Source organism: Chlorocebus sabaeus, chromosome 20, assembly GCF_047675955.1.
Source record: "Chlorocebus sabaeus isolate Y175 chromosome 20, mChlSab1.0.hap1, whole genome shotgun sequence".
In the NCBI taxonomy this organism is placed as follows: domain Eukaryota; kingdom Metazoa; phylum Chordata; class Mammalia; order Primates; family Cercopithecidae; genus Chlorocebus; species Chlorocebus sabaeus.
The window spans coordinates 9,394,003-9,420,613 of NC_132923.1; the positions used below are offsets into that span (position 1 = coordinate 9,394,003).

General features: G+C 52.9%; 3 protein-coding genes across 14 annotated transcripts; 2 read left to right on the forward strand and 1 right to left on the reverse strand.

The window, feature by feature from the left end:
• Window positions 1-44: 44 nt before the first annotated feature.
• CREB3L4 (cAMP responsive element binding protein 3 like 4) lies at window positions 45-10,027 on the reverse strand. Of its 9 annotated transcripts, none has more exons than XM_007977031.3 (10): window positions 9,938-10,027; window positions 5,272-5,449; window positions 4,788-5,034; window positions 4,511-4,632; window positions 1,587-1,679; window positions 1,348-1,454; window positions 1,163-1,231; window positions 966-1,050; window positions 695-791; window positions 45-539 (listed from the first exon to the last, which is right to left on the reverse strand). In XM_007977031.3, exons 1-10 carry the CDS (start codon window positions 9,970-9,972, stop codon window positions 346-348), a joined length of 1,227 nt encoding a protein of 408 aa, XP_007975222.3. In that variant the 5' UTR covers window positions 9,973-10,027; the 3' UTR covers window positions 45-345. The 9 variants fall into 9 exon arrangements, with proteins under 9 accessions (XP_007975222.3, XP_007975224.3, XP_007975225.3 ...); XM_007977033.3 differs by lacking the exon at window positions 9,938-10,027 and adding an exon at window positions 5,792-6,473; XM_007977034.3 differs by lacking the exon at window positions 9,938-10,027 and adding an exon at window positions 5,812-6,286.
• Window positions 9,539-14,594, forward strand: SLC39A1 (solute carrier family 39 member 1). 2 transcript variants are annotated; one of them, XM_007977025.3, is made up of 4 exons: window positions 9,539-9,628; window positions 10,377-10,595; window positions 10,773-10,903; window positions 12,951-14,594. In XM_007977025.3, the coding sequence occupies exons 2-4, from the start codon at window positions 10,409-10,411 to the stop codon at window positions 13,605-13,607; spliced, it is 975 nt and encodes a 324-aa protein (XP_007975216.2). In that variant the 5' UTR covers window positions 9,539-9,628; window positions 10,377-10,408; the 3' UTR covers window positions 13,608-14,594. The 2 variants fall into 2 exon arrangements, with proteins under 2 accessions (XP_007975216.2, XP_007975215.2); XM_007977024.3 differs by having other exon boundaries at window positions 9,586-10,064.
• Window positions 14,595-15,049: 455 nt separating this feature from the next.
• CRTC2 (CREB regulated transcription coactivator 2) lies at window positions 15,050-26,439 on the forward strand. Of its 3 annotated transcripts, none has more exons than XM_073008353.1 (14): window positions 15,050-15,347; window positions 18,952-19,053; window positions 19,130-19,243; window positions 19,794-19,858; window positions 20,507-20,575; window positions 20,748-20,851; window positions 21,274-21,303; window positions 21,458-21,537; window positions 21,662-21,711; window positions 21,845-22,089; window positions 22,442-22,845; window positions 24,727-24,996; window positions 25,467-25,653; window positions 25,782-26,439. In XM_073008353.1, the coding sequence occupies exons 1-14, from the start codon at window positions 15,189-15,191 to the stop codon at window positions 26,000-26,002; spliced, it is 2,100 nt and encodes a 699-aa protein (XP_072864454.1). In that variant the 5' UTR covers window positions 15,050-15,188; the 3' UTR covers window positions 26,003-26,439. The 3 variants fall into 3 exon arrangements, with proteins under 3 accessions (XP_072864454.1, XP_072864455.1, XP_072864456.1); XM_073008354.1 differs by having other exon boundaries at window positions 15,051-15,347; window positions 21,473-21,537; XM_073008355.1 differs by lacking the exon at window positions 15,050-15,347 and adding an exon at window positions 15,477-15,630.
• The last annotated feature ends 172 nt before the right edge of the window (window positions 26,440-26,611 follow it).

The window sequence follows — 26,611 nt, forward strand, 5'->3', positions numbered from 1 at the left end:
TTTTCCCCCTCTTCTACTACTTGTATCAGACTTCTGGGATACAATTTCAGTTAAAACGTTTATTTATCACTCAAAACTTATTTCCCCTCAACCCTATCCCCAAAGAAGAAATAAAATCATAGATACATAACAAAAGTATTTGAGGTACCCTCTCATATATGCAAACAAATGCAGACTGGGCCTCAGGCAGAGAGAGACTAAAGGACATCTCTTGGGGTGTCCTGAAGTGATTTGGACTCCTGAGGGCAGACACCTAAGTAGGAATCCCAGTGGGAAGCAAAGCCGTAAGGAAGCCCAGGATTCCTTCTTGTGATCAGCAAGTGGGCCAGGAAGGTCTGTTCCAGCTCACATCTCATCTGCATGCAGCACGGTCCCGATGCGCCCACTGGGTCTTGGCTTCCCTCCCATCTTCTCAAGCAGTGTCCTTGTTGAGTCATTTGCATCCTTGGCTCCAGGTGGCTCCCTCAGTCTGGACTCTACCACTTGGGTCTCCAGATTTTCTGTTATGTCCTTGTGGGTCAGGATATTTCTGGAAGTCACTGTGAGGTGAAGGAGAGAAGGCAGTAGTAGAGTGCTCCCCTGGGTGGGAGACCCTAGACAGGACAGGACCTCCCTTTTGCTTCTTGACGACCTTGGAGAACATAGTCCCCATCCCTTGCTCAGCCAGGGGTTGCTCCCTGCCCTTGCCTCTCACCTCCGTGAGGCTGGTAATCCTCAGGCCCAGCTTCTGGTCGACCCTGGAATGGACTGAAGCTGGGCAGGATGATGAGAGCCAGGGAAAAAAGAAGAATCTGGGAGGAAGCAAGAGGAACAGAGGAAGGGAGTAGGGGGCAGAGTGAATGGAGGCCAGCTGGGGTTATCAGATGTGGGAAGTAGATCTGGCTGGGTAGTCGGGGTATAAGGATAGAAGTGTGGGGGAAGATGGTGGACGTGGGGGCAGATGGGAGTAGATAGACTAATGGTACCAGAACACAAGTGCTGGTCTGGGCGGCTTTGTTGGAAGTTTGAGCAATTAGCGTCTGCAGCTGGCGGAGCTGAGCTACCAAGGAGCTGGGAAAGGAGGAATGAAGAGTTAGTATCTTCTGGGTACCAGGAGCCAAGAATGGTGCCCCTGTGTGCTGTACCCGCCTTTAAAACACACACACACAATGCTTTCACTCACATATTGTGCCTCTCCAGCTCCTGGACTTTTTTCTGTAATTCTTGGTTCTGTGCAGAACAGGCTGCCACCCTAGAGTGTGGGGAGGTAGGACAAGGCTCAGCAACCTAAGTCCCTTACTTTCCCTGCCGTGGTGAGGAAGGGGCCCAGACATGGCCCACAGGAAGCCAGAAATAATCCAGGCATACCTGCTCTCCAGCCCATCAATGTACTCCTTCTTCCGCCGCCGACTGTCCTGAGCTGACTGCTTGTTACGGATTTTCCTCCTGACCTTCTTGAGGACCCTCTCCTCTGCCTGGAGGCCCAGGATGTGTGAGTCCTGGGTCCTTCACCTGCCCCCAACTCCCCAGTGCTTCTCCTGGGATATTGGCCAGGTCAACCCAGGTGAGGCCCCTGGGTTGGGATACCCTTAGGGGAAGCATGTTACCTTGGTGAGGGGCAGGTGAGAGGGCAGAGAAACCCCTTCCTGCCCCAGCAGACGCTTCTCCTCATCCGTCAGGAACAGGGTTTGACAGGGCAGCTGGGGATAGGGGCAGGAGAAGATGCAGTAGGATTGAGGAGGGGGTCATGCCATTTGCAACACCCAGGCTACTCCCTCTACATGCCTTCTGGAGAGTGCTTCCTATTTGCACTGGGAGACAACTTTAATCTAGAGGTGAGGTGAGGGGCAGAGACCTTAATTCCGACAGGTTCTAGATCAAGCCAAAGGGACTTCCTGAGGCCAAGAAGGGAGAGAGGAGGGTATTGTCATATCCTTCACCCAGAGACTTAGGACCTTGGCACCCTGAGCAAGCTAGGGAAGGCTTATTCTGGTCCATGTCTCCCCATACCCAAGAGAACCTGAAAGAACTCACTACAGTGAAGTTTACATAATTTCCTTACAGCAAGCACATGATTCACTTTCAGCCATTAACTTCCATTTAGCAGAGTGTGTTATTCAGTTGCGTGTCAACCACAGGGAATTCCCTGGGGCAGTGGCCTATTCTCCCCTAGGGTCTGAGCTCCGCTTCTCAGACTAAGGTTCTGTCCCCTCTCATACGAAGCTTCCCAAAGGCAGCCATACGTCTCACAGCAAATCACAAGAGAGGATGCAGGGAGAGTAGATGGTGCTGGTGGTGAACCTGAGCCCATCAACTGAGTAACTTGCCTTTCTCACTAGTATTTCTTTTTGAAAGATGTATATGTGGCTGGGCTCACGCCTGTAATCCCAGCACTTTGGGATGCCAAGGTGGGCGCATTACCTGAGACCAGCCTGGCCAACATGGTGAAACCCTGCCTCTACTAAAAATACAAAAATTAGGCCAGGCGCGGTGGCTCACGCCTGTAATCCCAGCACTTTGGGAGGCCGAGGCAGGCGGATCACGAGGTCAGAAGATCGAGACCATCCTGGCTAATAACATGGTGAAACCCTGTCTCTACTAAAAATACAAAAAATTAGCCGGGCGTGGTGGTGGACACCTGTAGTCCCAGCTGCTCAGGAGGCTGAGGCAGGAGAATGGCGTGAACCCAGGAGGCGGAGCTTGCAGTAAGCCAAGATTGTACCACTGCACTCCAGCCTGGGCGACAGAGCGAGACTCCATCTCAAAAAAAAAAAAAAAAAAAAAAATTAGCTGGGCATGGTGGCACGAGCCTGTAGTCCCAGCTACTCAGGAGGCTGAGGCAGGAGAATCGCTTGAACCTGGGAGGCAGAGGTTGCAGTAAGCTGAGATGGCACCATTGCACTCCAGCCTAGTGACATAGAGAGACTCTGTTTTTGTTTTTTTTTTTTTTTTTTTTTTTTGAGACGGAGTCTTTGCTCTGTCGCCCAGGCTGGAGTGCAGTGGCACGAACTCGGCTCACTACAAGCTCCGCCTCCCGGGTTTACACCATTCTCCTGCCTCAGCCTCCCGAGTAGCTGGGACTACAGGCGCCCGCCACCTCGCCCAGCTAGTTTTTTGTATTTTTTAGTAGAGACGGGGTTTCACCGTGTTCGCCAGGATGGTCTCGATCTCCTGACCTTGTGATCCGCCCGTCTCGGCCTCCCAAAGTGCTGGGATTACAGGCGTGAGCCACCGCGCCCGGCCAAGAGACTCTGTTTTTTTAAAAAAAAAAGATTCTAAGATGCTTAACTTGGCTTTTGGTCCCAGCTTCAACTGCAGATTTGAAGAGAGGCTAGGACCTGGTCCCTGCCTTTTGGGTACAAGGAGTAATTTTCAGAGGAAAGGGAGGAACAGTGATCTGAGCACAGCCCCCTCTTTACCTGGCCTTGGACTCTGCCCAGCCGGCCTTGAGAAGGCATCTAATGTGATACCTCTGCTACACTGTAGCACTAGCCAGTGGGTGCCTCCTGGGCAACTGTTCCAGTGGAAACATTGCTGCTATTGTTTTTCTTCCTTCCCGTACCTATAACTAGTTGGGATTCCCAGGTGGCCTGTCCCATTTCTGTGTCCTGACCCAAGGCCGAGATAATGGCTCTGGCTAAGAATACAATGCACACAAAGTCTGGGCTTTCTCCTGAGCCCTGTCCCCAGATTCCCTCACCCCACCTTAACTGAGTTGTTGCTACCTTACCCACAAGGGTTCTCTCTCTCTTGTCCTTTCCTGCTTTTAAAATTGTTCATGTTGGGTTGGGCGCGGTGGCTCACACCTGTAATCCCAGCACTTTGGGAGGCTGAGGCAGGCGGATCACAAAGTCAGGAGTTCAAGACCAGCCTGGCCAATATGGTGAAACCCCGTCTCTACTAAAAATACAAAAATTAGCCAGGTGTGGTAGCAGGCACCTGTAGTCCCAGCTACTTGGGAGGCTGAGGCAGGTGAATCACTTGAACCCAGGAGGCGGAGGTTGCAGTTGAGCTGAGATCGTGCCACTGCACTCCAGCCTGGGTGACAGAGTGAGACCCCATATTGTTCATGTTGGCCGGGCACCATGGCTCATGCCTGTAATCCCATCACTTTGGGAGGCTGAGGCAGGGAGATCGCTTGAACTCAGGAGATTCAGACGAGCCTGAGCCTGGGCAACATGGCGAAACCCCAAAACCCCATCTCTACCAAAATTAGCCAGACGTGGCACACACCTGTAGTCCCAGCTACTCAGGAGGCTGAGGTGGGAGGATTGCTTGAGCCCAAGACATTGAGGATGCAGTGAGCCATGACTGCACCACTGCACTCCAACCTGGACGACAGAGTAAGACCCTGGCTCAGAAAATAAAAAATTGTTCAACTGTTCATGTCTCCTTGGTCTTCAGGCCCAATGCCACAAAAACTGGGGCAAAGGCAGTTCATCATCAGTTTCCCTTCCCTCATCCCTTTGCCCTGTCTGTGTCATTACATATGTATCAAGGAGTAGTGGTTCTGGCTGACACCAAGACTCACCAGGGTTGTACAAGGCACTGGGGCTAAGGTGCCTGCTCTGGGCAAGATGTGGGCATGAGCATCAAAGGGCAGCTCACTGACCATGCAGGAATCAGGTACCATAAATGCTGGGCTCCACTGATCTGGAGTAGAAAACAGGTAGCTGGGAGAAAGGATACTTAGGGACCCTGACAGCAGCAGGGCCTGGGTAGTGGCACAGGTTGGGTAAACCCCCTTAACCCCATGGTTAGGGCCAGTCTCAAAGGGCCATTTTCCCCTTCCCACAAAGAACACTGACCTAGCTGGATGGAGATGAGGCCTACAGTTGGCCCAGTTTCCCCCTGCATCCTCTCCAGGGCCCCTGCCTCATAGACAACTTCATAGAGCGTAGGAGAACTGGTTGCCCTGGGGGCAGGGGGACTGTCTGGACGGCAGGGGTCCTCAGAGGTGCCACTGTCATTGCCAGGAGATGCTTCTGAGCAGTACACCTCATTGGGATCAATGAAAAGCTTCAAGAAATCTTCAGGCTCACTCTCTTGAAGGCCCTACAGTAGGAAAAGGTTATATATATGTGCGGGGAAGAATTTTGGAAGTCCTACCTGACATCAGCCTTATGCTTCATTTTCAGTCCTTTCACTTCTTGGGCATGGAGATAGTTATTATACAACTTACATCTATTTTCGGGGTGGTCTGTTTTCAGACCTGTCTCCAAGTGGGAGCTGAAGCCTCTTACAACAGAGTTGTGTCTCAACCCCACCCCAACTCCCACTCGTCACACTCACACAGCCATGGTCCCCACCGGACTTCCAGCCTTGCAGTCCCTGTTCCTGTAGCCTAGTCACCGGAACCTCTGGAGGGGGGCAGTGGAGTCCCAGCTCCAGGACGGATCCTGTCGAGAAGATATCCTCTGGGGGCTCCAGCCACGCGTCCAGCAGGTCAGGGATACCGAGATCCATGCTTCTGCAGGAAGGCGTGTGAGACGGAGGGTTGCAGAAAGGGAATGATGGCTGCTTCCTACACCCTACAGTTTCTGGGCTCCTCTGCTCCCTCTTCCATTATCCCCGCTCCCCCGCCCCCCGCGCTTTCTCACTAGCAAGCCCCCTCACCTGTCCCCTGGATATTTCACCTTCAGCCCTATCCCTCACGTTCAGACAAACAGGCCCCCCAAGCATTACCTGTTCTGAAGAGTCCAGCCCTGTCAAGCCAGCGTAGCCCGTTGACCGCCCCAAACACAACACCTTTTCTTTCTTCCAGGATCTCGTATCCTGGACCTGCCCAGCCAAACCCCGCCCCCATTCTTACACTACAAAAGTGGGTGACACCTTGCCAGGAGCCACGGTAGGGCCGCTGTATCTGGGAGTAGGGAACTAAGAGTCTGAGGGTCCACAAACGGAATTTAAGAAGTAGGTATCCGCGCCCTTTCTGCTTCAGTTTTCTCTTAGCTATAGTAAATCTTCCCCAGGGTTTGGTGTCTCCTAGCGGAAGAATAGAAAAGGCTGTGACTGGAGCACAGGATATTTGAATGCCTGTTCTCTAGCCCTCGCTTTTTCAACAGTGAGATCACAACGGGGTTGTAAACAAAGGCGGAAAAGTCAAAAGACCTGCGGATTTACTGGGCATCCTCTCGCCCACCGCGTGGCGCTCTTCCCAAAGCTGAGTCCTGATTGGAAGCTAAAGACTTAGGTTTCGGAAGGGCAGGACATCGAGCCAATGGGCACTACCCTCTCAAGGCCGCCTCCTCCGTAACTGGTCGGAGACAGCTAGGCTGTTCAGAAGAGTCAGGCCAATGGGGCCGCAGTTCTTTTTTTTTTTTTTTTTTTTCTTTATTCTTATTTTTGTAGGTAGGGTCTCGCTCAGTTGCCCAGGCTGGAGTGCGGTGGTGCGATCACGGTTCCATGCAGCCCCCGACCTCCCGGGCTCAGGTGATTCTCCCGCCTCAGCACCTCGAGCAGCTGGGGCCACAGGCGCGCGCCACGGCGTCCGGCCGGCGGGACTGACTTGTCAGGCGGGGATTGGGTTCCGCCGGACCAAAGGGAGGGGTAAGCGCCAGAATATGAATCGCCAGGAAGCTGGGGGAAAGCTACGGGAAACCCTGAGCAGCCTGGTTTGTTTTCGCGCGCCACGTGACTCGGAAGCTCCGGTTTCACCCAGGCGGGGAGTCAATAGCCCACTGACCCCAGTGGAACGGTGAGCCTCGCTCGGCAGGCCGCAAGCCGAGCAGTGTGGCGTTGATGGAGAACCGCAACTGCGCGCACATGCTCGCTGCACGCTGCTCATTCGCGGAGGGGACACCGGGCAGGAAAACTGCAACAAGTTAAAAAGGCTTTTGCGTTTGTTTTGTTGTCTTATTGTTTGCATACAGTTACCAGGAACATTATGTCCCACATTTGTATAATTTACAAAACGTTTTCATAAACATTGTTCTCTTCCTTAATCCATAACGGTTCTGAGGCACACACGGCGGGTAATATTTTGCAAATTTTACCTGTGAGGAGGCAGATCCATGACTTGAAAGCAGTAATACCAAAACTCAGGGTTGATTGATTTTTTTATTTTTATTTTTAGCTTTGGTCTAATGTCTCATGGTCCAGGAATTCACTTCAAGTAAAATAATGGAGGTTAACTGATACAGGTATGGTTTTCCAGTAGTATTTCAGAAAAGGGTAGCTGGGTGAGCAAAACAGTAGTTTGGAGTGTGAATCCCAGAACTCAAACTGCTGTTAATAATCCTCATGAAGATTTGAACGAGCTAAGACTAAAAACAGGAACAGGGTCTAGTCAGGCATTTTCATGTTACTCATATAGTTCTTACAGCAAATAGAGCTGACAAATTTTTGTTTTTGTTTTTTTTCTCTTTTGAGACGGAGTCTCGCTCTGTCGCCCAGGCTGGAGTGCAGTGGCAAGATCTCGGTTCACTGCAAGCTCCGCATCCCGGGTTCACGCCATTCTCCTGTCTCAGCCTCCGAGTCGCTGGGACTACAGGCACCTGCCACCACGCCCGGCTAATTTTTTGTATTTTTAGTAGAGACGAGGTTTCACCGTGTTAGCCAGGATGATCCTGATCTCCTGACCTCGTGATCCACCCGCCTCGGCCTCCCAAAGTGCTGCGATTACAGGCGTGAGCCACCGCGCCCAGCCCCAATGTACATATATTTCAAAACATCATGTTGTACACCATAAATATATACAACTATTAGCCATATATGACATATCTGTATGTGTGTATATATATATATATTTGACAACTATAAAGGTAGAGCTTGGACCAGAGTCCAGGTTTCCTCACCCCTCCAGTCATAATTCCTTGTTAATGTTACCAATTACGAATAATTTTTTTTTTTTTTTTTTTTTTTGAGATGGAGTCTCGCTCTATCACCCAGGCTGGAGTGCAGTGGTCCACGGTCTCTGCTTACTGCAAGCTCCGCCTCCCGTGTTCAAGCCATTCTCCTGCCTCAGCCTCCCAAGTAGCTGGGACTACAGGCGCCTGCCACCACACCCAGCTAATTTTTTTGTATTTTATTTTATTTTATTTAGTAGAGACGGGGGTTTCACCGCGTTAGCCAGGATGGTCTGGATCTCCTGACCTCGCGATCCGCCCGCCTCGGCCTCCCAAAGTGCTGGTATTACAGGCGTGAGCCACCGCGCCTGGCCAATTTTTTGTTTGTTTGTTTGTTTTGAGACGGAGTCTCGCTCTGTAGCCCAGGCTGGAGTGCGGTGGCGAGATCTCGGCTCACTGCAATCTCCGGCTCCCGGGTTCAAGCGATTCTCCTGCTTCAGCCTCAGCCTCCCAAGTAGCTGGGATTACAGGCATCCGCCACCACGACCGGCTAATTTTTGTATATTTAGTCAGACGGGGTTTCACCATGTTGACCAGGCTGGTCTTGAACTTCTGACCTCAGGTGATCCACCCTCCTCGGCCTTCCAAAATGCTGGGATTACAGGCGTGGACCACCGCGCCCAGCTCCTTACGAAGTCTTCACATTCCTCTTTTACTTAAGGAATTACTGGGCTTCGTTTCTGGAGCCTTGTGAGAAGCATTACACTGTTCCTTTTTTTCTTTCTTTCTTTCTTTTTTTAAAATTAATTTTGCTGTAGGAAGCAAGATCCCATCTCCTTCTTTAGGCAATGAAGCTTTTTTCACCTTTGCATAAAAGAATAGCTTGGCCCCCTTTTTAAATTTTCTTTTGTCTTTACCGTCCTTTGAGGCTAGAAGAGGATCCTCATAGCACAGGGTTGCGAGTCACAAGAATCCAGGTTGAGGAAACGGTGAAAGTCCTGAGCTGAAACAACTACCTTGGGGCATTCAAGGAACAGCAAACAGCAAGCAGACCGGCGAGGGTGGCGGGAGCTGGGCTGGAGATCAGGTGGGAGAGCTGGCCAGATGCCCGCAGGCGCGGTGCGCAGGTAGCCTGGAATGCGCTGGGGGCTCTTCCCTGGGCGTGGCTTCAGCACCCCGCATTCCGGTCCCACCACGTCCCCACCCACCTGGAGAAGGCGGAGGCTGCACTGAGTGTCAGGAGTAGTCGAGAAGAGATGATTTTCAAAACATACCCTCTCTCTTTGCTTTCCCCGCTTTCCAATTCTGCTTTGTCTTTTTCCTTGTTGTGGGTGCTGGCGAGGGAAAGCAGGCAAGGAAATTGGTGACAAGAAGGGAATGCCTTCCCTTGGGCGCCAAGAGGCACTGACGGGGTGTCAGAGCCTTCTGAGAGACAGATGAGACTTTGGCCCAAGGCCAGGAACATGTCTTCAGATGTAGGCCGGAAGACTTGACAGTGCGGGGTCTCCCTCTTTTAAAAATATCCATATAATCAAAGCCTTTGTTGACCAGCCCGCTCTGGCCCGTCGTCAGTCCTCCACAGATGCGCCCCAGGGGACCAGCCCCGAGGTCCTTTTCCTAATCTCCGCCCTCGCTCTCGCTCACTCTCCTCTCGTTGCCTGCTCCGCCCGCTCCCGCTCCCGGTCTCTGATTGCTACTAACTCACGTCACTCCCGGTCTGTCCCCGCCCACTCGGCTCTGCCATTGGCAGTCGGGCGTGGGTACGCGGCTTCTGTGGGGGAGGGGGGAGCTATGCAAGGGGGCGGGAATTCCCGACTGTAGGCCGGAAGCGCGCGGAGACCATGTAGTGAGACCCTCGGGAGGTGAGTGCGGGCTTTCTGGGAGCGGGGTCCAGGTCGGGCTGCCCAGGCCTCCCCGGGCCCGGGAGCAGGAGTCCCAGTTCACGTATTCTTCATCTGCTTCCCGCGACGCTGGCGGCCTCGCACCCCGCCTCCTGGAGCCCGGACTTTCAGGCACCGCCCTCAGTGTCGCCTTAGTCCGTCCCGGGACCGCAGACTCTTAGGGCCCCTCTCCTTGGCCATCTGCCTCTAGGTCCCAGCCTGGGGCCTGAAGCGCTTGCTCTCTGTGCTGGGAAAAGGGGAACGATGGAGCGATCCAGCACCCAAACTTACCCTGTCCAGGCGAGCCACGAAGATACCCATGACATCTCTGCACAGCCCCAGCCTTTTTGGCTTCACCCACTCCGTTCGGGAGTTGGGGACCTGGCCTCTACATTCCTTAGGGGAACTCCAGCTCCAGGTCCTATTAGGAGGCGGCTCCTAGTTTCCTAGTTCGCTGGGGGCGCCAGGTGAAAGGGTGATGAGATACCCATACAGCCTTTCCCAGGCCTAGTTTTCCCCCTTGCAGTCTCCCTGAATAAGTCACTTGGGAAAGAAAGTGTGAGAAGAGAGGAATGTTCCTGGTACAGGAGTAGATGAGTCACCCTGGGTTGGGGAAGGTCACAAAGTGGCTGGGGCCAGGGAGCTGCACTCTGCTGACCAAGCTTCTCCATTCCTTGCCCCATCTTCCCTTGCATGATTTTTCCCCACCCACTGTGGTCTGTCTTCCTAGGTCTGAGAGTCACTGGAGCTACCAGCAGCACCATGGGGCCCTGGGGAGAGCCAGAGCTCCTGGTGTGGCGCCCAGAGGCGGTAGCTTCAGAGCCTCCAGTGCCTGTGGGGCTGGAGGTGAAGTTGGGGGCCCTGGTGCTGCTGCTGGTGCTCACCCTCCTCTGCAGCCTGGTGCCCATCTGTGTGCTGCGCCGGCCAGGAGCTAACCATGAAGCCTCAGGTAAACCTCTCCTTTTCCCCACACTCCTAGGAATGCTTGGCTTAGGGAGGGCTCTGGGGCTGTGGGGAGTGACCAAAGGAGGAGGGAAAGGCAAGGGTAGCCATTGTTTGGGTTGGGGTGGTGGGCCCTGGAGGGGGTTTGTTTGCTCATTCTCCTCTGTGCTTAACCCCTACCCAGCTTCCCGCCAGAAAGCGCTGAGCCTAGTAAGCTGTTTTGCGGGAGGCGTCTTTTTGGCCACTTGTCTCCTGGACCTGCTGCCTGACTACTTGGCTGCCATAGATGAGGCCCTGGCAGCCTTGCACGTGACGGTGAGCGCTGACCTGGACATGTGACATGCGGGAGGGAAATCACACACCTCTAGGAGTGTTGGTTTGTGGAGATCGATTCATGTGCCACTCCGTGACTTTGTGGAAGGCTCTTGGCATGTGATATGAATAGTGATTTTTGGTTATGGGGCATAATTCTTTCTGTGTTCCCTCCCCCTTCCCCATTCCCTGTGTGACCCCTACATGCCCTTTGAGACAGTAAGACATTTTTTCTCAGGTGTGTGACTTTCTCTGTGGGTTCTCAGTTCTAGCTACCAACAAGTGCTCCAAGAATCATCTTCACTCTCTCACCACTTTCCTTTTTTTTTTTTTGAGGCGGAGAGTGCAGTGGCCAGATCTCAGCTCACTGCAAGCTCTGCCTCCCGGATTTACGCCATTCTCCTGCCTCAGCCTCCTGAGTAGCTGGGACTACAGGCGCCCGGCTAGTTTTTTGTATTTTTTAGTAGAGACGGGGTTTCACTGTGTTAGCCAGGATGGTCTCGATATCCTGACCTCGTGATCCGCCCGTCTCGGCCTCCCAAAGTGCTGGGATTACAGGCTTGAGCCACTGTGCCCGGCCAACCACTTTCCTAAAGGGCTGGAGATAGAGGTCTCTGTAGGCATGAGAAGGATAGGAGGTGATTCCCTGGGTCCTGGTGTTGCTGACCTTTTTAGGCCTTGGCCTAAGGAAGTGGGCTGTGAGGAATGATCAAGTCCACGGCATAGGACTTGGTTTATTGTAGCAAAAACTGAGGCCGTTGGATAGTGGGGCAGGAAAGTCATCCTGGGCTCTTTCCTCTCTTTTTTCCCCTAAAACTGAGGAAGTGGCACTGGATGTAATCCTTTGTATCTGTGACTGAGTGACCTGTGTCTCCGTGTGACTGCGTATAAGCCTGAATGTCCTGTGATATGTGGCTCTATGTATTTGGGGAGGTGGGCTAATGTGTGACCATTTCATGTATGTCTACATCCATGACTCTCAACTAGGAGTGTGGCTTTGCCCCTCAGGAAACATTCTAGGGATATTTTTAGTTGTCACAGTGGGGAGGGGGATAGAGGGAACATTGTGCCTGCTGTTGGCATTTGGTAGGTAGAGATCAGAAATGCTATTAATCTACAGTGCACAAGACAGCTCCCATGGCAAAGAATTATCTGGCCCAAAATGTGTTTTTGTTTGTTTGCTTGTTTGTTTGTTTGTTTTGAGAAAGAGTCTTGCTCTGTTGCCCAGGCTGGAGTGCAGTGGCACAATCTTGACTCACTGCAACCTCTGCCTCTGGGGTTCAAGTGATTCTCCTGGCTCAGCCTCCTGAGTAGCTGGGATTACAGGCATCCACCACCACACCCTGCTAATTTTTGTATTTTTTTTTTTTTTGAGACGGAGTCTCGCTCTGTCTGTTGCCCAGGCTGGAGTGCAGTGGCCGGATCTCAGCTCACTGCAAGCTCCGCCTCCCGGGTTTACACCATTCTCCTGCCTCAGCCTCCCGAGTAGCTGGGACTACAGGCGCCCGCCACCTCGCCCAGCTAGTTTTTTTTTTTTTTTTTTCGTATTTTTAGTAGAGACGGGATTTCACCTTGTTAGCCAGGATGGTCTCGATCTCCTGACCTCGTGATCCGCCTGTCTCGGCCTCCCAAAGTGCTGGGATTACAGGCTTGAGCCACTGCGCCCGGCCTTAATTTTTGTATTTTTAGTAGAGATGGTGTTTCACCATGTTGGCCAGGCTGGTCTCAAACTCCTGGGCTCAAGTGATGTGCCTGCTTTGGTCTCCCAAAGTGCTGAGATTATAGGCATGAGCCACTGCAGCTGGCCCAAAAATGTTAATAGTTCCAAAGCTGAGAAACTTTGGTCTACATGTAACCCTGTGAGTGACACCATAATCTGTGTGTGTGTGTGTATCATTCTGTGTCAGTGTTACCAATTCACTCTATCTTTGTGTGACTGAGAGTAGCCCTGTATCTGTGTGGGACCCTAAGTCTGTGTAACTGGGCTTCCACCAGATTTTGCATCTCACTCTTCCTTCCCTGAACGTTTTGCTGCCGTTTCTGCCCACAGCTCCAGTTCCCGCTGCAAGAGTTCATCCTGGCCATGGGCTTCTTCCTGGTCCTGGTGATGGAGCAGATCACATTGGCTTACAAGGAGCAGTCAGGGCCGTCACCTCTTGAGGAAACAAGGGCTCTGCTGGGAACAGTGAATGGTGGGCCGCAGCATTGGCATGATGGGCCAGGGATTCCACAGGCGAGTGGAGCCCCAGCAAGCCCCTCAGCCTTGCGTGCCTGTGTACTGGTATTCTCCCTGGCCCTCCACTCTGTGTTTGAGGGACTGGCGGTGGGGCTGCAGCGAGACCGGGCTCGGGCGATGGAGCTGTGCCTGGCTTTGCTGCTCCACAAGGGCATCCTGGCTGTCAGCCTGTCCCTGCGGCTGCTGCAGAGTCACCTTAGGGCACAGGTGGTGGCTGGCTGTGGGATCCTCTTCTCATGCATGACACCTCTAGGCATCGGGCTGGGTGCAGCTCTGGCTGAGTCGGCGGGACCGCTGCACCAGCTGGCCCAGTCTGTGCTAGAGGGCATGGCAGCTGGCACCTTTCTCTATATCACCTTTCTGGAAATCCTGCCCCAGGAGCTGGCCAGTTCTGAACAAAGGATCCTCAAGGTCATCCTGCTCCTAGCAGGCTTTGCCCTACTCACTGGCCTGCTCTTCATCCAAATCTAGGGTGCTTCAAGAGAGGGGCAGGGGAGATTGATGATCAGGTGCCCCTGTTCTCCCTTCCCTCCCCCAGTTGTGGGGAATAGGAAGGAATGGGGAAGGGAAGTACTGAGGACCAAAAAATTCTCTGGGAGCTAAAGATAGAGGCTTTGGGCCTATCTGACTAATGAGAGGGAAGTGGGCAGACGAGAGGCTGGCCCCAGTCCCAAGAAACAAGAGATAGTCAAGCCGCTAGAGACATGATCAGGGGACATTAGGATTGGGGAAGACACTTGACTGCTAGAAGCAGAAGTTGGACACTATACATAAGGACAGGCTCACATGGGAGGCTGGAGGTGGGCACCCAGCTGCTGTGGGACAGCTATGTAGAGGTCATAAACCTAGAGTCAGTGTCCTGTTGGTCCTAGCCCATTTCAGCACCCTGCCACTTGGAGTGGACCCCTCCTACTTCTCTTAGCGCCTGCCCTCATATCTATCTCCCTCTTCCCGTCTCCCAGGGGACTAGTGCCAAATGGTCTCTCCCTGCCAATTTTGGTATCTTCTCTGGCTTCTCCAGTCCTGCTTACTCCTCTATTTTTAAAGTGCCAAACAAATCCCCTTCCTCTTTCTCAAAGCACAGTTATGTGGCACTGAGCCCTACCCAGCACCTCAGTGAAGGGGTCCTGCTTGCTCTTTATTTTGGTCCTGGATCCTGGGGTGGGGCAGAAATATTTTCTGGGCTGGGGTAGGAGGAAGGTTGCTGCAGCCACCTACTGCTACTGTACCCTAGGAATATGGGGACATGGACATGGTGTCCCATGCCCAGATGATAAACACTGAGCTGCCAAAACTTTTTTAAATACACCCGAGGAGCCCAAGGGGAAAGGGCAATGCCTACCCACAGCGTTATTTTTGGGGAGGGAGGACTGTGCATAGGGCCATATTCTTTAGAATCTATTTTATTAACTGACCTGTTTTGGGACCTGTTACCCAAATAAAAGATGTTTCTAGACATCTGTACAGTATCTGATTCATTTGTTTTGGGAAAGGGGTGGGCATGTGGCCAGCCTGAGAGGGCCTGAGTCCCAGATGTTTACAGCTGTTTTAAGATTCTTGGTCTCACTGTTTTCACTCAGGCCCCGATAGTCCCCTTCCTTGAAGATAACCAAATTTTTCCTCCTTTGTGTCTTGGTACTTCTTTCCCGGTCCCCCTCCTCTCCGCTCCGCTCGCTCTTCCTTTCCTCTCTAATTCCTCTCCCGTTTCCATTCGTAGTCTCAGGACTAATTTAGAACTACTCTTCCCAGCTTGCCCCTCTCAGGGAGTAGCCGAGAGGGTGGAGCGAAGTCCCCAGTTTCCGGAATCAGCAGGGCTGCTGGGAAGTGGAGTCCGTTTCCTCCCGGTGCTGCGTGGCTGGGGAAGGGAAAGAGTCTCGTAAACAAACTACAATTCCCGGCGGCCCCCGCGCTCAACAGGTCAGGGCTAGGCTGGGGCCGGGTTCGCGGTGCTCGCTGAGGCGGCGGTGGCTACGGCTGGAGGAGCCGGGCCAGGGCAGCGGCGAAGGCCGCGGCTGGTACTGGAAGGGTGGCAGGCAGGGACGGGGAAGGAAGATGGCGACGTCGGGGGCGAACGGGCCTGGCTCGGCCACGGCCTCGGCCTCGGCTTCCAATCCGCGCAAATTTAGTGAGAAGATCGCGCTGCAGAAGCAGCGTCAGGCCGAGGAGACGGCGGCCTTCGAGGAGGTGATGATGGACATCGGCTCCACCCGGGTGAGGGGCCGCGCCGGGGAGCCGAGCAGAGCTGAGCAGTTACAGAGCGGAGACCGGAGAGGCGGGGCGGGGGCGGGCGTCGCAGCGAAGGAGGCGGAACGGGGCAGGGGACGCGGGCGCCGCCGTTTGGGAGGCGCAGGTTGAGGGCCGAGGGACAGGAAGAAGGATTTTGCCGGGGGAGACCGAAACACTGGAGAGGTTGGGGGTGTAGAGGCGACTGGGGGCCCGAGTACGTGAGGCGGGAGTGGACGGAGAGAGGAGATGGGTCCGGCGGAGGTAGGAGGTGAGTGGTCCTTGTGCATCCCTGACGGAGTCCCCTCGAGGACGCTACTGAAGCATGCCTGGTATTGGAGTATGGCCTGGGAGGAGGGCTGCTTGCCTGTAACCTGGCTTCTGAGTTTGTGATCTCCTCCAAACTGGTCCCTCTGCCCTCTGCGCTTTGGTGCCCCCGGGAAAGGGCCCCTTGCGTGGTTTGAACGAGCGGTGCTGTGTATAGTGGGGCAGGAAGTCCCCTCCTGCGTCCCGTCCTTTTGCTTCCTTTTTCAAATACTTCTTGTGGTTTCCTGACGTGAATGAAGGTGAGGTCCATTGCTTGGTGTTTTGTCCTGGCCTCCTTGGAGGAGAGGTAGGGTTTTGAATCCTAAAACTGGGTAACCGTTCCACCATAAGTTGTGTGGAACTCTATGGTTTACTGAGCTTTCTAGGGAGATGGCTGCTTTGTGGGTCCGTGTGTAGGGTGCCTTGGAGGGTTTCTATGTGTAGGGAATATTCATTCCTAGAAAGTTCTTGAGAGAACTTTCAGGCCTCTGCCAGGCTGCCTCTGAAGCCCCCCGGCCTTGATTTCTTGCTTTCCAAGGCTGGATGTCAGAGGGACCAAGGAGTGGGAGTCCGCCTAGGTGGTATGCAGTCTTAATTTAGGGACACATTCTTCTAAAAAAACTGCAATAAGGATATTGCAGTGATTCCTCATGGCAGAGAGCTAGAAGGAATTTAAGGGTTGATGATGGAACGTTACTACAACATCTCTAGCCTTTTTCTGCTGGTCTGACTGGGGTTGCATCTGTGACTGTGACTCTGGTTGTATTTTTGTGGGTATCCCCCTTGACTCTGTTAGTCTTTTTTTTTTTTTTCCTCGTCCTTTCCCCTTTGAGTCTCTAGGAAATATGTGCCCTAGTTTGTGGGAGTCAGAAGTTAGGTGGGGAGGCAAATCTGGGAGGGTGTCTGTGCATGCATGTGCACACTTACATGCATGTGTGTGCATAACCCACCGTAACCACTGTGAGGATTATGATCTAACTGTAGATTACTCCCCTTTAGGAGCTTTTTCATCATGTTGGGGACAGAGACAGGAAGATGGGAGTCTGATCTTGATAGCGTGAGGCCCTGCCCTCAGGACTGTGATTCTAGCAGAGGCACGGTGGGATCTTAGGGCTTGTGTGTGCAAAGAAAGGCTGTGCGAAACTCAAAAGCTGGGGCTTCTCTTTACGGTGCCTTGATCTCTTAAAAGGCCCCCTCTACCCACCTTGCTCCTGTTGGTTAATTTCTCAGCTACACAGAAAAGTCTAGTGGGCTTACATGGCCAGGGGACCCAAAAGTCTAGAGCTAGGGACAAGAGATCTGGGACTCAGCCTGTTATCTGGCCAGGTGGGAGGGCTCATTTGAGACAGAGATGGTCATGGGAGGCTATACCACTGAGAGACTGGGGTTGCCATATATGTTGATGGTGGTCTTGAAGTGGTCCAGAGGTCAGCACAGTGCCCACTGAACTCACTAGGCTGACCTCCTGGAACAGAACGTCAGTTCTGATGTTGGCTTCTGTACAAGAGTGTGACCCTGGAAGCTCTTAGAACTTGCCCCTCCTCAGCTACCCTCCTCCCCATGGCCTTGCCCTGGGCCTGTTTATTTGGCTGGTGGCAGGGGCTGAGCCTTGGAAATAGATGCTCACCTCTCACAGAGATAGGATATCTGTACACAGGCTAAATCCATGTCAGGCTCTCTGACGTCTATGCCAGACATATCTCCCCAAAGTGAGGATGAGACCAGGAAGATGGCTCTGGCCCATGCTGGAGTGGGCTGCTGCTCTCTCCACCCTCTTCCTCCAGGCTTCCCTGCCCATTCAGGAGCCTTAGCTTTCAGTGGAAGAAGGTCCCTTGGTTTTGGTGCTGTTTTTCCAGCGAGGAGAGTTGTCATTCCTTGGATGTTCTAGTTTGGGAGGTGCAGGCTTTGTGTAGCCTTCCTGAGACTGGGCAAGTGGCAGAGCCCAGAAGCCTGTGCTCTCCAGAGTGGGAAGGAAAAAGGCTGGCAGTAATGGCTCTGTGACATCCACCTGTAGCCTTCCTCTTAATGACCCAATTAGGCCGGGCGCGGTGGCTCAAGCCTGTAATCCCAGCACTTTGGGAGGCCGAGACGGGCGGATCACGAGGTCAGGAGATTGAGACCATCCTGGCTAACCCGGTGAAACCCCGTCTCTACTAAAAAATACAAAAAACTAGCCGGGCGAGGTGGCGGGCGCCTGTAGTCCCAGCTACTCCGGAGGCTGAGGCAGGAGAATGGCGTAAATCCGGGAGGCGGAGCTTGTAGTGAGCCGAGTTCGTGCCACTGCACTCCAGCCTGGGCGACAGAGCAAAGACTCCGTCTCAAAAAAAAAAAAAGACCCAATTAGTCCTGGATGCATCTGGAAAGAAAGCAGAGGTTCCTAATAGGCACTCTCCTTTGTGAGTAGCCCGGGGGCTCCTGGCAGCCCCTCAGGGACTCTGCTTAGAGTGATGCCAAATGAGACAGGTCCTGAGCAGAATATCTGTCTCCGCCTGGCAGGATGATGTCAAACAGTAGTGATATCATTGATGAGGGCAGTCTGCAGATGGGCTCTGGTGGGTTATTTGCACCAAATCTCAGTGGACCTTTCAAACCCCAACACTGGCCTTTTTTCTGGCAGATTATTTCTTTATTTTTATTTACTTTTTTTTTGGAGACAGGATCTCACTCTGTCACCCAGGCAGCTGGAGCAGAGTGACATAAACACGTCTCACTGCAGCCTCTACCTCCCAGGCTCAAGTGATCCTCCTGTAGCAACGGAGTCTTACCGTGTTGCCCAGTCTGCTCTCCAACACCTGGGCTCAAGCGATCCTCCTACCTCTGCCTCCCAAAGTGCTGGGATTACAGGTGTGAGCTACTGTGCCTGGCCTAGATTTTTTTTTTTTTTTTGAGACGGAGTCTCGCTCTGTCACCCATACTGGAGTACAGTGGTGTGATCTTGGCTCACTGCAAGCTCTGCCTCCTGGGTTCACGCCATTCTCCTACCTCAGCCTCCCTAGTAGCTGGGACTACAGGCGCCCGCCACCACGCCCAGCTAATTTTTTGTATTTTTAGTATAGACGGGGTTTCACCGTGTTGGCCAGGATGGTCTCGATCTCCTGACCTCGTGATACACCCACCTCGGCCTCCCAAAGTGCTGGGATTATAGGTGTGAGTTACTGTGCCTGGCCTAGATATTTTAAAAGCAGTGACGACAGCAGCATATCCTGGTGACAGAGATGGCAAGGATGACTGAAGGAAATAGTGCTCAGGACCTTCCTGACATTCCCACTTGTTCCCCATGTCTCAGTTACAGGCCCAAAAACTGCGACTGGCGTACACAAGGAGCTCTCATTATGGTGGGTCTCTGCCCAATGTTAACCAGATTGGCTCTGGCCTGGCCGAGTTCCAGGTGAGTAGACACCAGCCAGGGAGGAGTGGAGGTTCTTTAGGCTGCTTCCTCTGCTGACTTCTGTCCTTTTTGGCAGAGCCCCCTCCACTCACCTTTGGATTCATCTCGAAGCACACGGCACCATGGGCTGGTGGAACGGGTGCAGCGAGATCCTCGAAGAATGGTGTCCCCGCTTCGCCGATACCCCCGCCACATATCCTTCACAGGGGACTTGGGAGTGTCTGAAAGGTAGTGGGATGGGGTTCCTCAGGGACTTGTAGGAAGCACTTGAAGTGTTGTGCAGTCCCATCCTTCTCCTGGAGCTCTTCTTTACCCAGCTTCCCTGAAAACAACCATAGCTCCTGCATCAGCACCTGCTCCTGTGATAAGGAGTTTTGCTCCTGAGGCTGTGCCCCCTGTCTCTGGCTGGCTCTGGCTGTCTTCACATCAGCTTGCTGCCAGAGGCAGCCTTCCTTGTCTCTTGCTAAAGGAGATTGCGTCCCTTCTCCTCACATTTCTGAGTTTTCAGTCTCAGAGACATGTGTACCTGTATCCTCGAAGTCCTGCCTGGACATTCTCCTGGATTTTTTCAGCCCCGTTAGACCTGATTCCCTTCTTCTCTTCCATTATTGTTGTCCCTTATAGAAGAGGAGAAAGGTATGTGTTTCTCAAAACAACTTATCTGCTGCCTCCACTGTTCTTTCCTCATCTGGCCTCTATCTCATCTGTCCTCTCTACTTTTTTCCTTAACTGGTGCTGTTCACATTGACAGCTCTCCCTACAGTCCTGCCTACTTATCTCCTCCCCCAGAGTCTAGCTGGCGAAGGTAAGTGTCCAGGGCAGGCAGAAGCTCCTGCCTACTCTCTGACGTGTTTCTGGAGGGAGCTGCCCCTTCTGGGTTGGGGCTGGGATTACTGAGCTAAGGTTTCAACAGTACCTCTTCCTATAACGCCAGGGCTGAGAGAGGTGGAGGCAGTTGGAGTAGGTGGGTCAGAGTCCAGCCTTGGCCATGTTGACACGAGTGGTCAAGCCTCCCAGTCCAGCTAGAGCAGAACCAATAGGAACTGTAGCCAGCCTGGGGTGTGTGTGTAAGGGGGAGGGGAGAATGGCAGAGGGGCAGGTGAAAATGGCGACCTTCTGTCAAAGGTGGGTGCAAGATGTAGTGCTCTGGCACTTTTAGATTTCTGAAACTCTCCCCTTGTCCATCTCACCTTCAGTGCTCATACCCAGAAGAGCTGCTGGGCTCCAAGATTCCCATTCAGCTGGTCCTGGCAGAGAGAAGTTTCCAGCTGTCTTAGATTGACTGGGGGAGGGGTCAATCATAAACAGGAGAAGAACCAGAAAGAAAAGGGGATGATCTGGGTGCCTAGCCATCTTCACTTCCATCTTGGCTGCCCCACATTTTCCAACCCCTATACCCACCTTCTTGTCCACTGCCAGCCTTCCTCCTCATGACTTTGTTTTTCTACCCCAGGACGATGCCCTGGGGCAATTTCCCTGCAGAGAAGGGGCAGTTGTTTCGACTACCATCTGCACTTAACAGGTGATGGCCTTTGCCTTCTTTAGGCCACATCTCCTCTTATCTGTAGTTTCTGGGGCCCTGTTCCCTCACCACCCCCTCATTTCCAGCCCAGCTAGTGTTTTCCCTTGCTGGGCAGGGCTTAGGGACCAGGAAGACTGTCACTGGTGTCAGCTCATTCCTGCTCCTCCCATAGGACAAGCTCTGACTCTGCCCTTCATACAAGTGTGATGAACCCCAGTCCCCAGGATACCTACCCAGGCCCCACACCTCCCAGCATCCTGCCCAGCCGACGTGGGGGTAAGTGGCCCTGTCCCAGGGTTGGGAGTAACCATGGAGCTATTTATTTATTTATTTATTTATTATTATTTTTTGAGACAGAGTCTCACTCTGTCGCCCAGGCTGGAGTGCAATGGCACGATCTCGGCTCACTGTAACCTCTGCCCTCTGAGTTCAAGTGATTCTCCTGCCTCAGCCTCCTGAGTAGCTGAGGTTACAGGCGTCTGCCACCGCGCCCAGCTAATTTTTTGTGTTTTTAGTAGAGATGGCGTTTCGCCATCTTGGCCAGGCTGGTCTTGAACTCCTGACCTCGTGATCCACCCGCCTCGGCCTCCCAAAGTGCTGAGATTACAGGCGTGAGCCACCACGCCTGGCCTCCATGGAGCTATTTAAAGCAGGTAGGCAAGTGGGCACTGCAGCCAACGCCACTGTATCCCTTGCAGGTATTCTGGATGGTGAAATGGACCCCAAAGGTATGTGTTCCTCACTGCTGTGGGTACTGGATGCCAAACAATTTCTGGGCTGGTGTTGGGATTGTGTGCAGGTTCAGGGAGCAGGACTCCTTCCCGCCTGCTTCTGCTTCCTGTACTGCCTTACGGGCTCTTTCTCCAACTCTCCCATCACCAGTCTTTCTCTTTCAAGTACCTGCTATTGAGGAGAACTTGCTAGATGACAAGCATTTGCTGAAGCCATGGGATGCTAAGAAGGTAGGTGGAGGCCACCGGGTGTCACCCACTAGTCTCTCTGCTATCCCCTTGCCATGGGGCAGGCCTTCCAGGGTTCTCCACTGAGCACTGTCCTCATTTTCCATATTCTTCCTTCTTTCCTCAGCTATCCTCATCCTCTTCCCGACCTCGGTCCTGTGAAGTCCCTGGAATTAAGTAAGTATTCCCTGAGGTTGGCTGAGAGTTGGGGGAAGGAAGTACAGGGAGATGTAGAAGACTGATCTCTGCTCTTCCCTGACCACCGCACCCCACTCCTGTTTACATCTTTCTTTTTCTCTCCTTCCCCTAGCATCTTTCCATCTCCTGACCAGCCTGCCAATGTGCCTGTCCTCCCACCTGCCATGAACACGGGGGGCTCCCTACCTGACCTCACCAACCTGCACTTTCCCCCACCACTGCCCACCCCCCTGGACCCTGAAGAGACAGCCTACCCTAGCCTGAGTGGGGGCAACAGTACCTCCAATTTGACCCACACCATGACTCACCTGGGCATCAGCGGGGGCATGGGCCTGGGCCCAGGCTATGATGCACCAGGTGAGTGGCTGTCCTGGCCCTGTGCCCACTGGGTGCTGCCTGACTGGAGGGATGAAGGGGAGGGCGGTTTGAGCACCTGAGATCCTGCTGTGACCGCCCACACCAGCCTGTCACCTCTGCACCCCAGGATTCCCTCACGGCAGTTCTCAGCCAGTGATAACTGGTAGGTGTGGTGTTTCCTAGAAAGAAGAGGAAGGGCAGCTCCCAGATGGGCAGTGCTGTCAGGGATAGAGTAGGGAGGACGTTGTGTTGCTGCTTTCATAGTCTGGTCACTGCTACCCGTTCTGGGTGGAAAGGGGCCCAGTTCGCATCAGTAATGTTGGCATCTCTGGTTTTTTGTCTGTGCCTGCAGGACTTCATTCACCTCTCAGCCACCCATCCCTGCAGTCCTCCCTAAGCAATCCCAACCTCCAGGCTTCCCTGAGCAGTCCTCAGCCCCAGCTCCAGGGCTCCCACAGCCACCCCTCTCTGCCTGCCTCTTCCTTGGCCCGCCATGCACTACCCACCACCTCCCTGGGCCACCCCTCACTCAGTGCTCCGGCTCTCTCCTCCTCCTCTTCCTCCTCCACTTCATCTCCTGTTTTGGGCGCCCCCCCTTACCCTGCTTCTACCCCTGGGGCCTCCCCCCACCACCGCCGTGTGCCCCTCAGCCCCCTGAGTTTGCTCGCGGGCCCAGCCGACGCCAGAAGGTCCCAACAGCAGCTGCCCAAACAGTTTTCGCCAACAATGTCACCCACCTTGTCTTCCATCACTCAGGTATGCGTGGCTGCCTTCCCTGCACGTCTGTCTCCCTTCCCTTTTCTCCTGCCATGTTGTTTCCCTCCCACCCTCCTTTCCTCAAATACCTACTCTATACTCATCCCCTTCCATTCCTCTGTCCTCCACCTGCCCCATCTTTTATCCATCTTGTCTCCTCTTGCTTCACAGTGCAAACACAAAAGCTGTGGTTAAGCTTTTTTAGTTTCAAATCCTGGCTCTACCTCTTACTAGCAGTCACCTTGGACAAGTTATTTAATTTCTATAAGCCTCAGTAGTTTCATTTCTAAAACAAGGATGGTTCATGAGGATCAAATGAAATAACATACATAAAATACTTAGCACCACATATAGCCCAGGTATATGCTTGACAAATAGTAGCTTACCCTTTCCTTTTATTTGCCTCCTTTGTTCCTATCCATTTCGTATCTGTCTGTTATCTGATGCCTCTATCCTGTCACATCTCCTCCCTGTATCCCCTCCTAATTTCATAGAATTTGTAGAATCAGAGAATCTCCTACTGTGGAGCCCAATCCCTTCACTTAATAGATGAGGAAAGTAGGACCTAGAGAGAAAGTGTCTTTTCCAAGTTTACCCAACAAGTTAGGGAGAGTTGAGACTAGAACTCGAAACTCTTAGTTTAGGACTTTTTCCACAGAGATGAAATTCTTAGCCCTTGTCTCCCTTCCTATCCTTTTCTTCTTGTTCGCTATCTCTGCTCCTCTTTTCTTTCATCCAAATGTTCTTTTCCCTCTCCTCTGCCCAACTTTTCCTCCTTCATTGCTATCCCTGGAATGTGTGATCTATGTTCCATCTTTACTCAGGTCCCCGCTTTTGTAGGAAAGACAGGCCAGATTAGCAAGGGCTCTGTTCCCAGAGTGTGGAGTGAGCTTGACTTCCCTTCCTTTCTTTCTCTTTTTCCTTCCTTCTTCTTCCACTCCCTCGGGCCTCTTCACGGCTATAGAACAGCAGTTCTCAACCTTAGTTCCTTATTTACTAACAATAAATAGTTCAAGTACCAAGGTTTAAGAGTGGTTTACTTCTAAGGCTGGGCACAGTGGCTCATGTCTGTAATCCCAGCACTTTGGGAGGCCAAGGTGGGAGGATTATTTGAGCCCAGGAGTTCAAAACTAGCCTGGGCAATATGGTGAGACTCAATCTCTACAACAAATAAAAAATCAGCCAGGCGCAGTCATGCACGCTTGTAGCCCTGGCTACTGGGGAGGCTGAGATGGGAGGATCACCTGAGCCAGGAAGGTTGAGGCTTCAGTTCCAACTATGATTGCACCACTGTACTCCAGCCTGGGCAACAGAGTGAGGCCCTGTCTCGAAAAAGGAGAATAGTTTACTTACGGAATAGATTTAAAATTACCCCTGTGTTAGCCTCACTATATCACTTTCATTCTGATATGCACTTTTTTTTTGAGACAGTCTCGCTCTGTTGCCCAGGCTGGAGTGCAGTGGTGTGATCTTGGCTCACTGCAACCTCCCACTTCCTGGGTTCAAGCAATTCTCCTGTCTCAGCCCTCCGAATAGCTGGGACTACAGACGCCCGCAACCATACCCAGCTAATTTTTGTATTTTTAGTAGAGACGGGGTTTCACCATGTTGGCCAGGCTGGTCTCGAACTCCTGACCTTAGGTGATCCACCCACCTTGTACCTCCCAAAGTGCTGGGATTATAGACATGAGCCACCACACCCTGCCAACTAATACCCATTTTTGAGTAACTGCACTCAACCCCAGGGATGCCCGTGAGAATGTAGAATGTTGTCACATTTGTTTTGGGAGTGGTTGTAGCTAAAGAAGGTGGGAAGCCCTGACTAAGAGTTTTTGGGGTATACACTGAGCAGTAAGCTTCCCTCTTTTTACTTCTTTTCAGGGCGTCCCCCTGGATACCAGTAAACTGTCCACTGACCAGCGGTTGCCCCCATACCCATACAGCTCCCCGAGTCTGGTTCTGCCTACCCAGCCACACACCCCAAAGTCTCTACAGCAGCCAGGACTGCCCTCTCAGTCTTGTTCAGTGCAGTCCTCAGGTGGGCAGCCCCCAGGCAGGCAGTCTCATTACGGGACACTGTACCCACCTGGGCCCAGTGGGCACGGGCAACAGTCTTACCACCGGCCAATGAGTGACTTCAACCTGGGGAATGTGAGTACTCAGACTCCTTGCTCAAAAGCAGGGGAGGGGGTGAGGGTGGGTCAATGGGGCCTGAATGGCATGGCTGGTGCACTGTGAATGGGGAGGTCTAGGTGGGGTGGGTGGTGGGGAGATCTCGTCTCCCCAGAGGTAACATAGTACTGCCAGCTTGGGGCTCCTCTCTTCCTGCGTTTGACCCTACTCCTGCCCCTCTATTTCTGCTCAGCTTGCTCTTTGATGACTTCTGCCTTGACCCGTTCTCTTCCTGGCATGCACATGCTCTGGCCCAGCAGGTACGGTGCCCATACTTACTTCGGGCCCCGTGCTCGCTTCTGTCGCTCTGCTTGCTGCCACCTCCCTCTGTCATTGCCTCTGTTCCTGGGGTGGATGAAGATTTCTGGGCAAAGGGGATATGTTAGCAGGGCTAGGCAGGATACCAGTTCTAAATCCTACTTCCTCAAGATTTGTCTGTGTGTCCATAGCTGGAGCAGTTCAGCATGGAGAGCCCATCAACCAGCCTGGTGCTGGATCCCCCTGGCTTTTCTGAAGGGCCTGGATTTTTAGGGGGTGAGGGGCCAATGGGTGGCCCCCAGGATCCCCACACCCTCAACCACCAGAACTTGACCCACTGTTCCCGCCATGGCTTAGGGCCTAACATCATCCTCACAGGTGAGTGGGGGTGGCTGGTGATGGGAAATGGAAGGAGGGAATGACACATTCACTAATGAGTAGGAGATTGAGGGGTCTTGGAAAAGTGTATAGGACATGGGGTCCTCACCTGTCTATTCTACCCACAGGGGACTCCTCTCCAGGTTTCTCTAAGGAGATTGCTGCAGCCCTGGCCGGAGTGCCTGGCTTTGAGGTGTCAGCAGCTGGGTTGGAGCTAGGGCTTGGGCTAGAAGATGAGCTACGCATGGAGCCACTGGGCCTGGAAGGGCTAAACATGCTGAGTGACCCCTGTGCCCTGCTGCCCGATCCTGCTGTGGAGGATTCATTCCGCAGTGACCGGCTCCAATGAGGGGACCTCATCACCATCCCTCTTCTTGGCCCCATCCCCCACCACCGTTCCTTTCCTCCCTTCCCCCTGGCAGGTAGAGACTCTGCTCTCTGTCCCCAGATCCTCTTTCTAGCATGAATGAAGGATGCCAAGAATGAGAAAAAGCAAGGGGTTTGTCCAGGTGGCCCCTGAATTCTGCACAAGGGGTGGGCCTGGGGGAACTCAAGGGAGGGCCTAAAGCACTTGTAACTTTGAACCGTCTGTCTGGAGGTCAGAGCCTGTTGGAAAGCAGGGGATAGAGAGGAGCCCTGGAGGCAGGGCTTGTCCAGATGCCTAGGGGTGGGCAGTGCCAGCCCCTCCTCACCACTCTTCCCCTTGCAATGGAGGAGAGAGCCAGAGTGGATACTATTTTTTATTAAATATATTATTATATGTTAATAAAAAAATATCAAACCCTTGGTGTGGTTGGTTTATTATTTGGGGCATGACTGGGGATCTAGGGAGTTATAGAACCATGGGTCTTTTTATCTATTAGGCTTTTTGCATCTTCTTAGCACCACTGTGCTTTGTGGAAGGGCCCGACAGCCTCGGAATTTGTACCTAGCATGGACGTAGGCTTCGCCTACATGT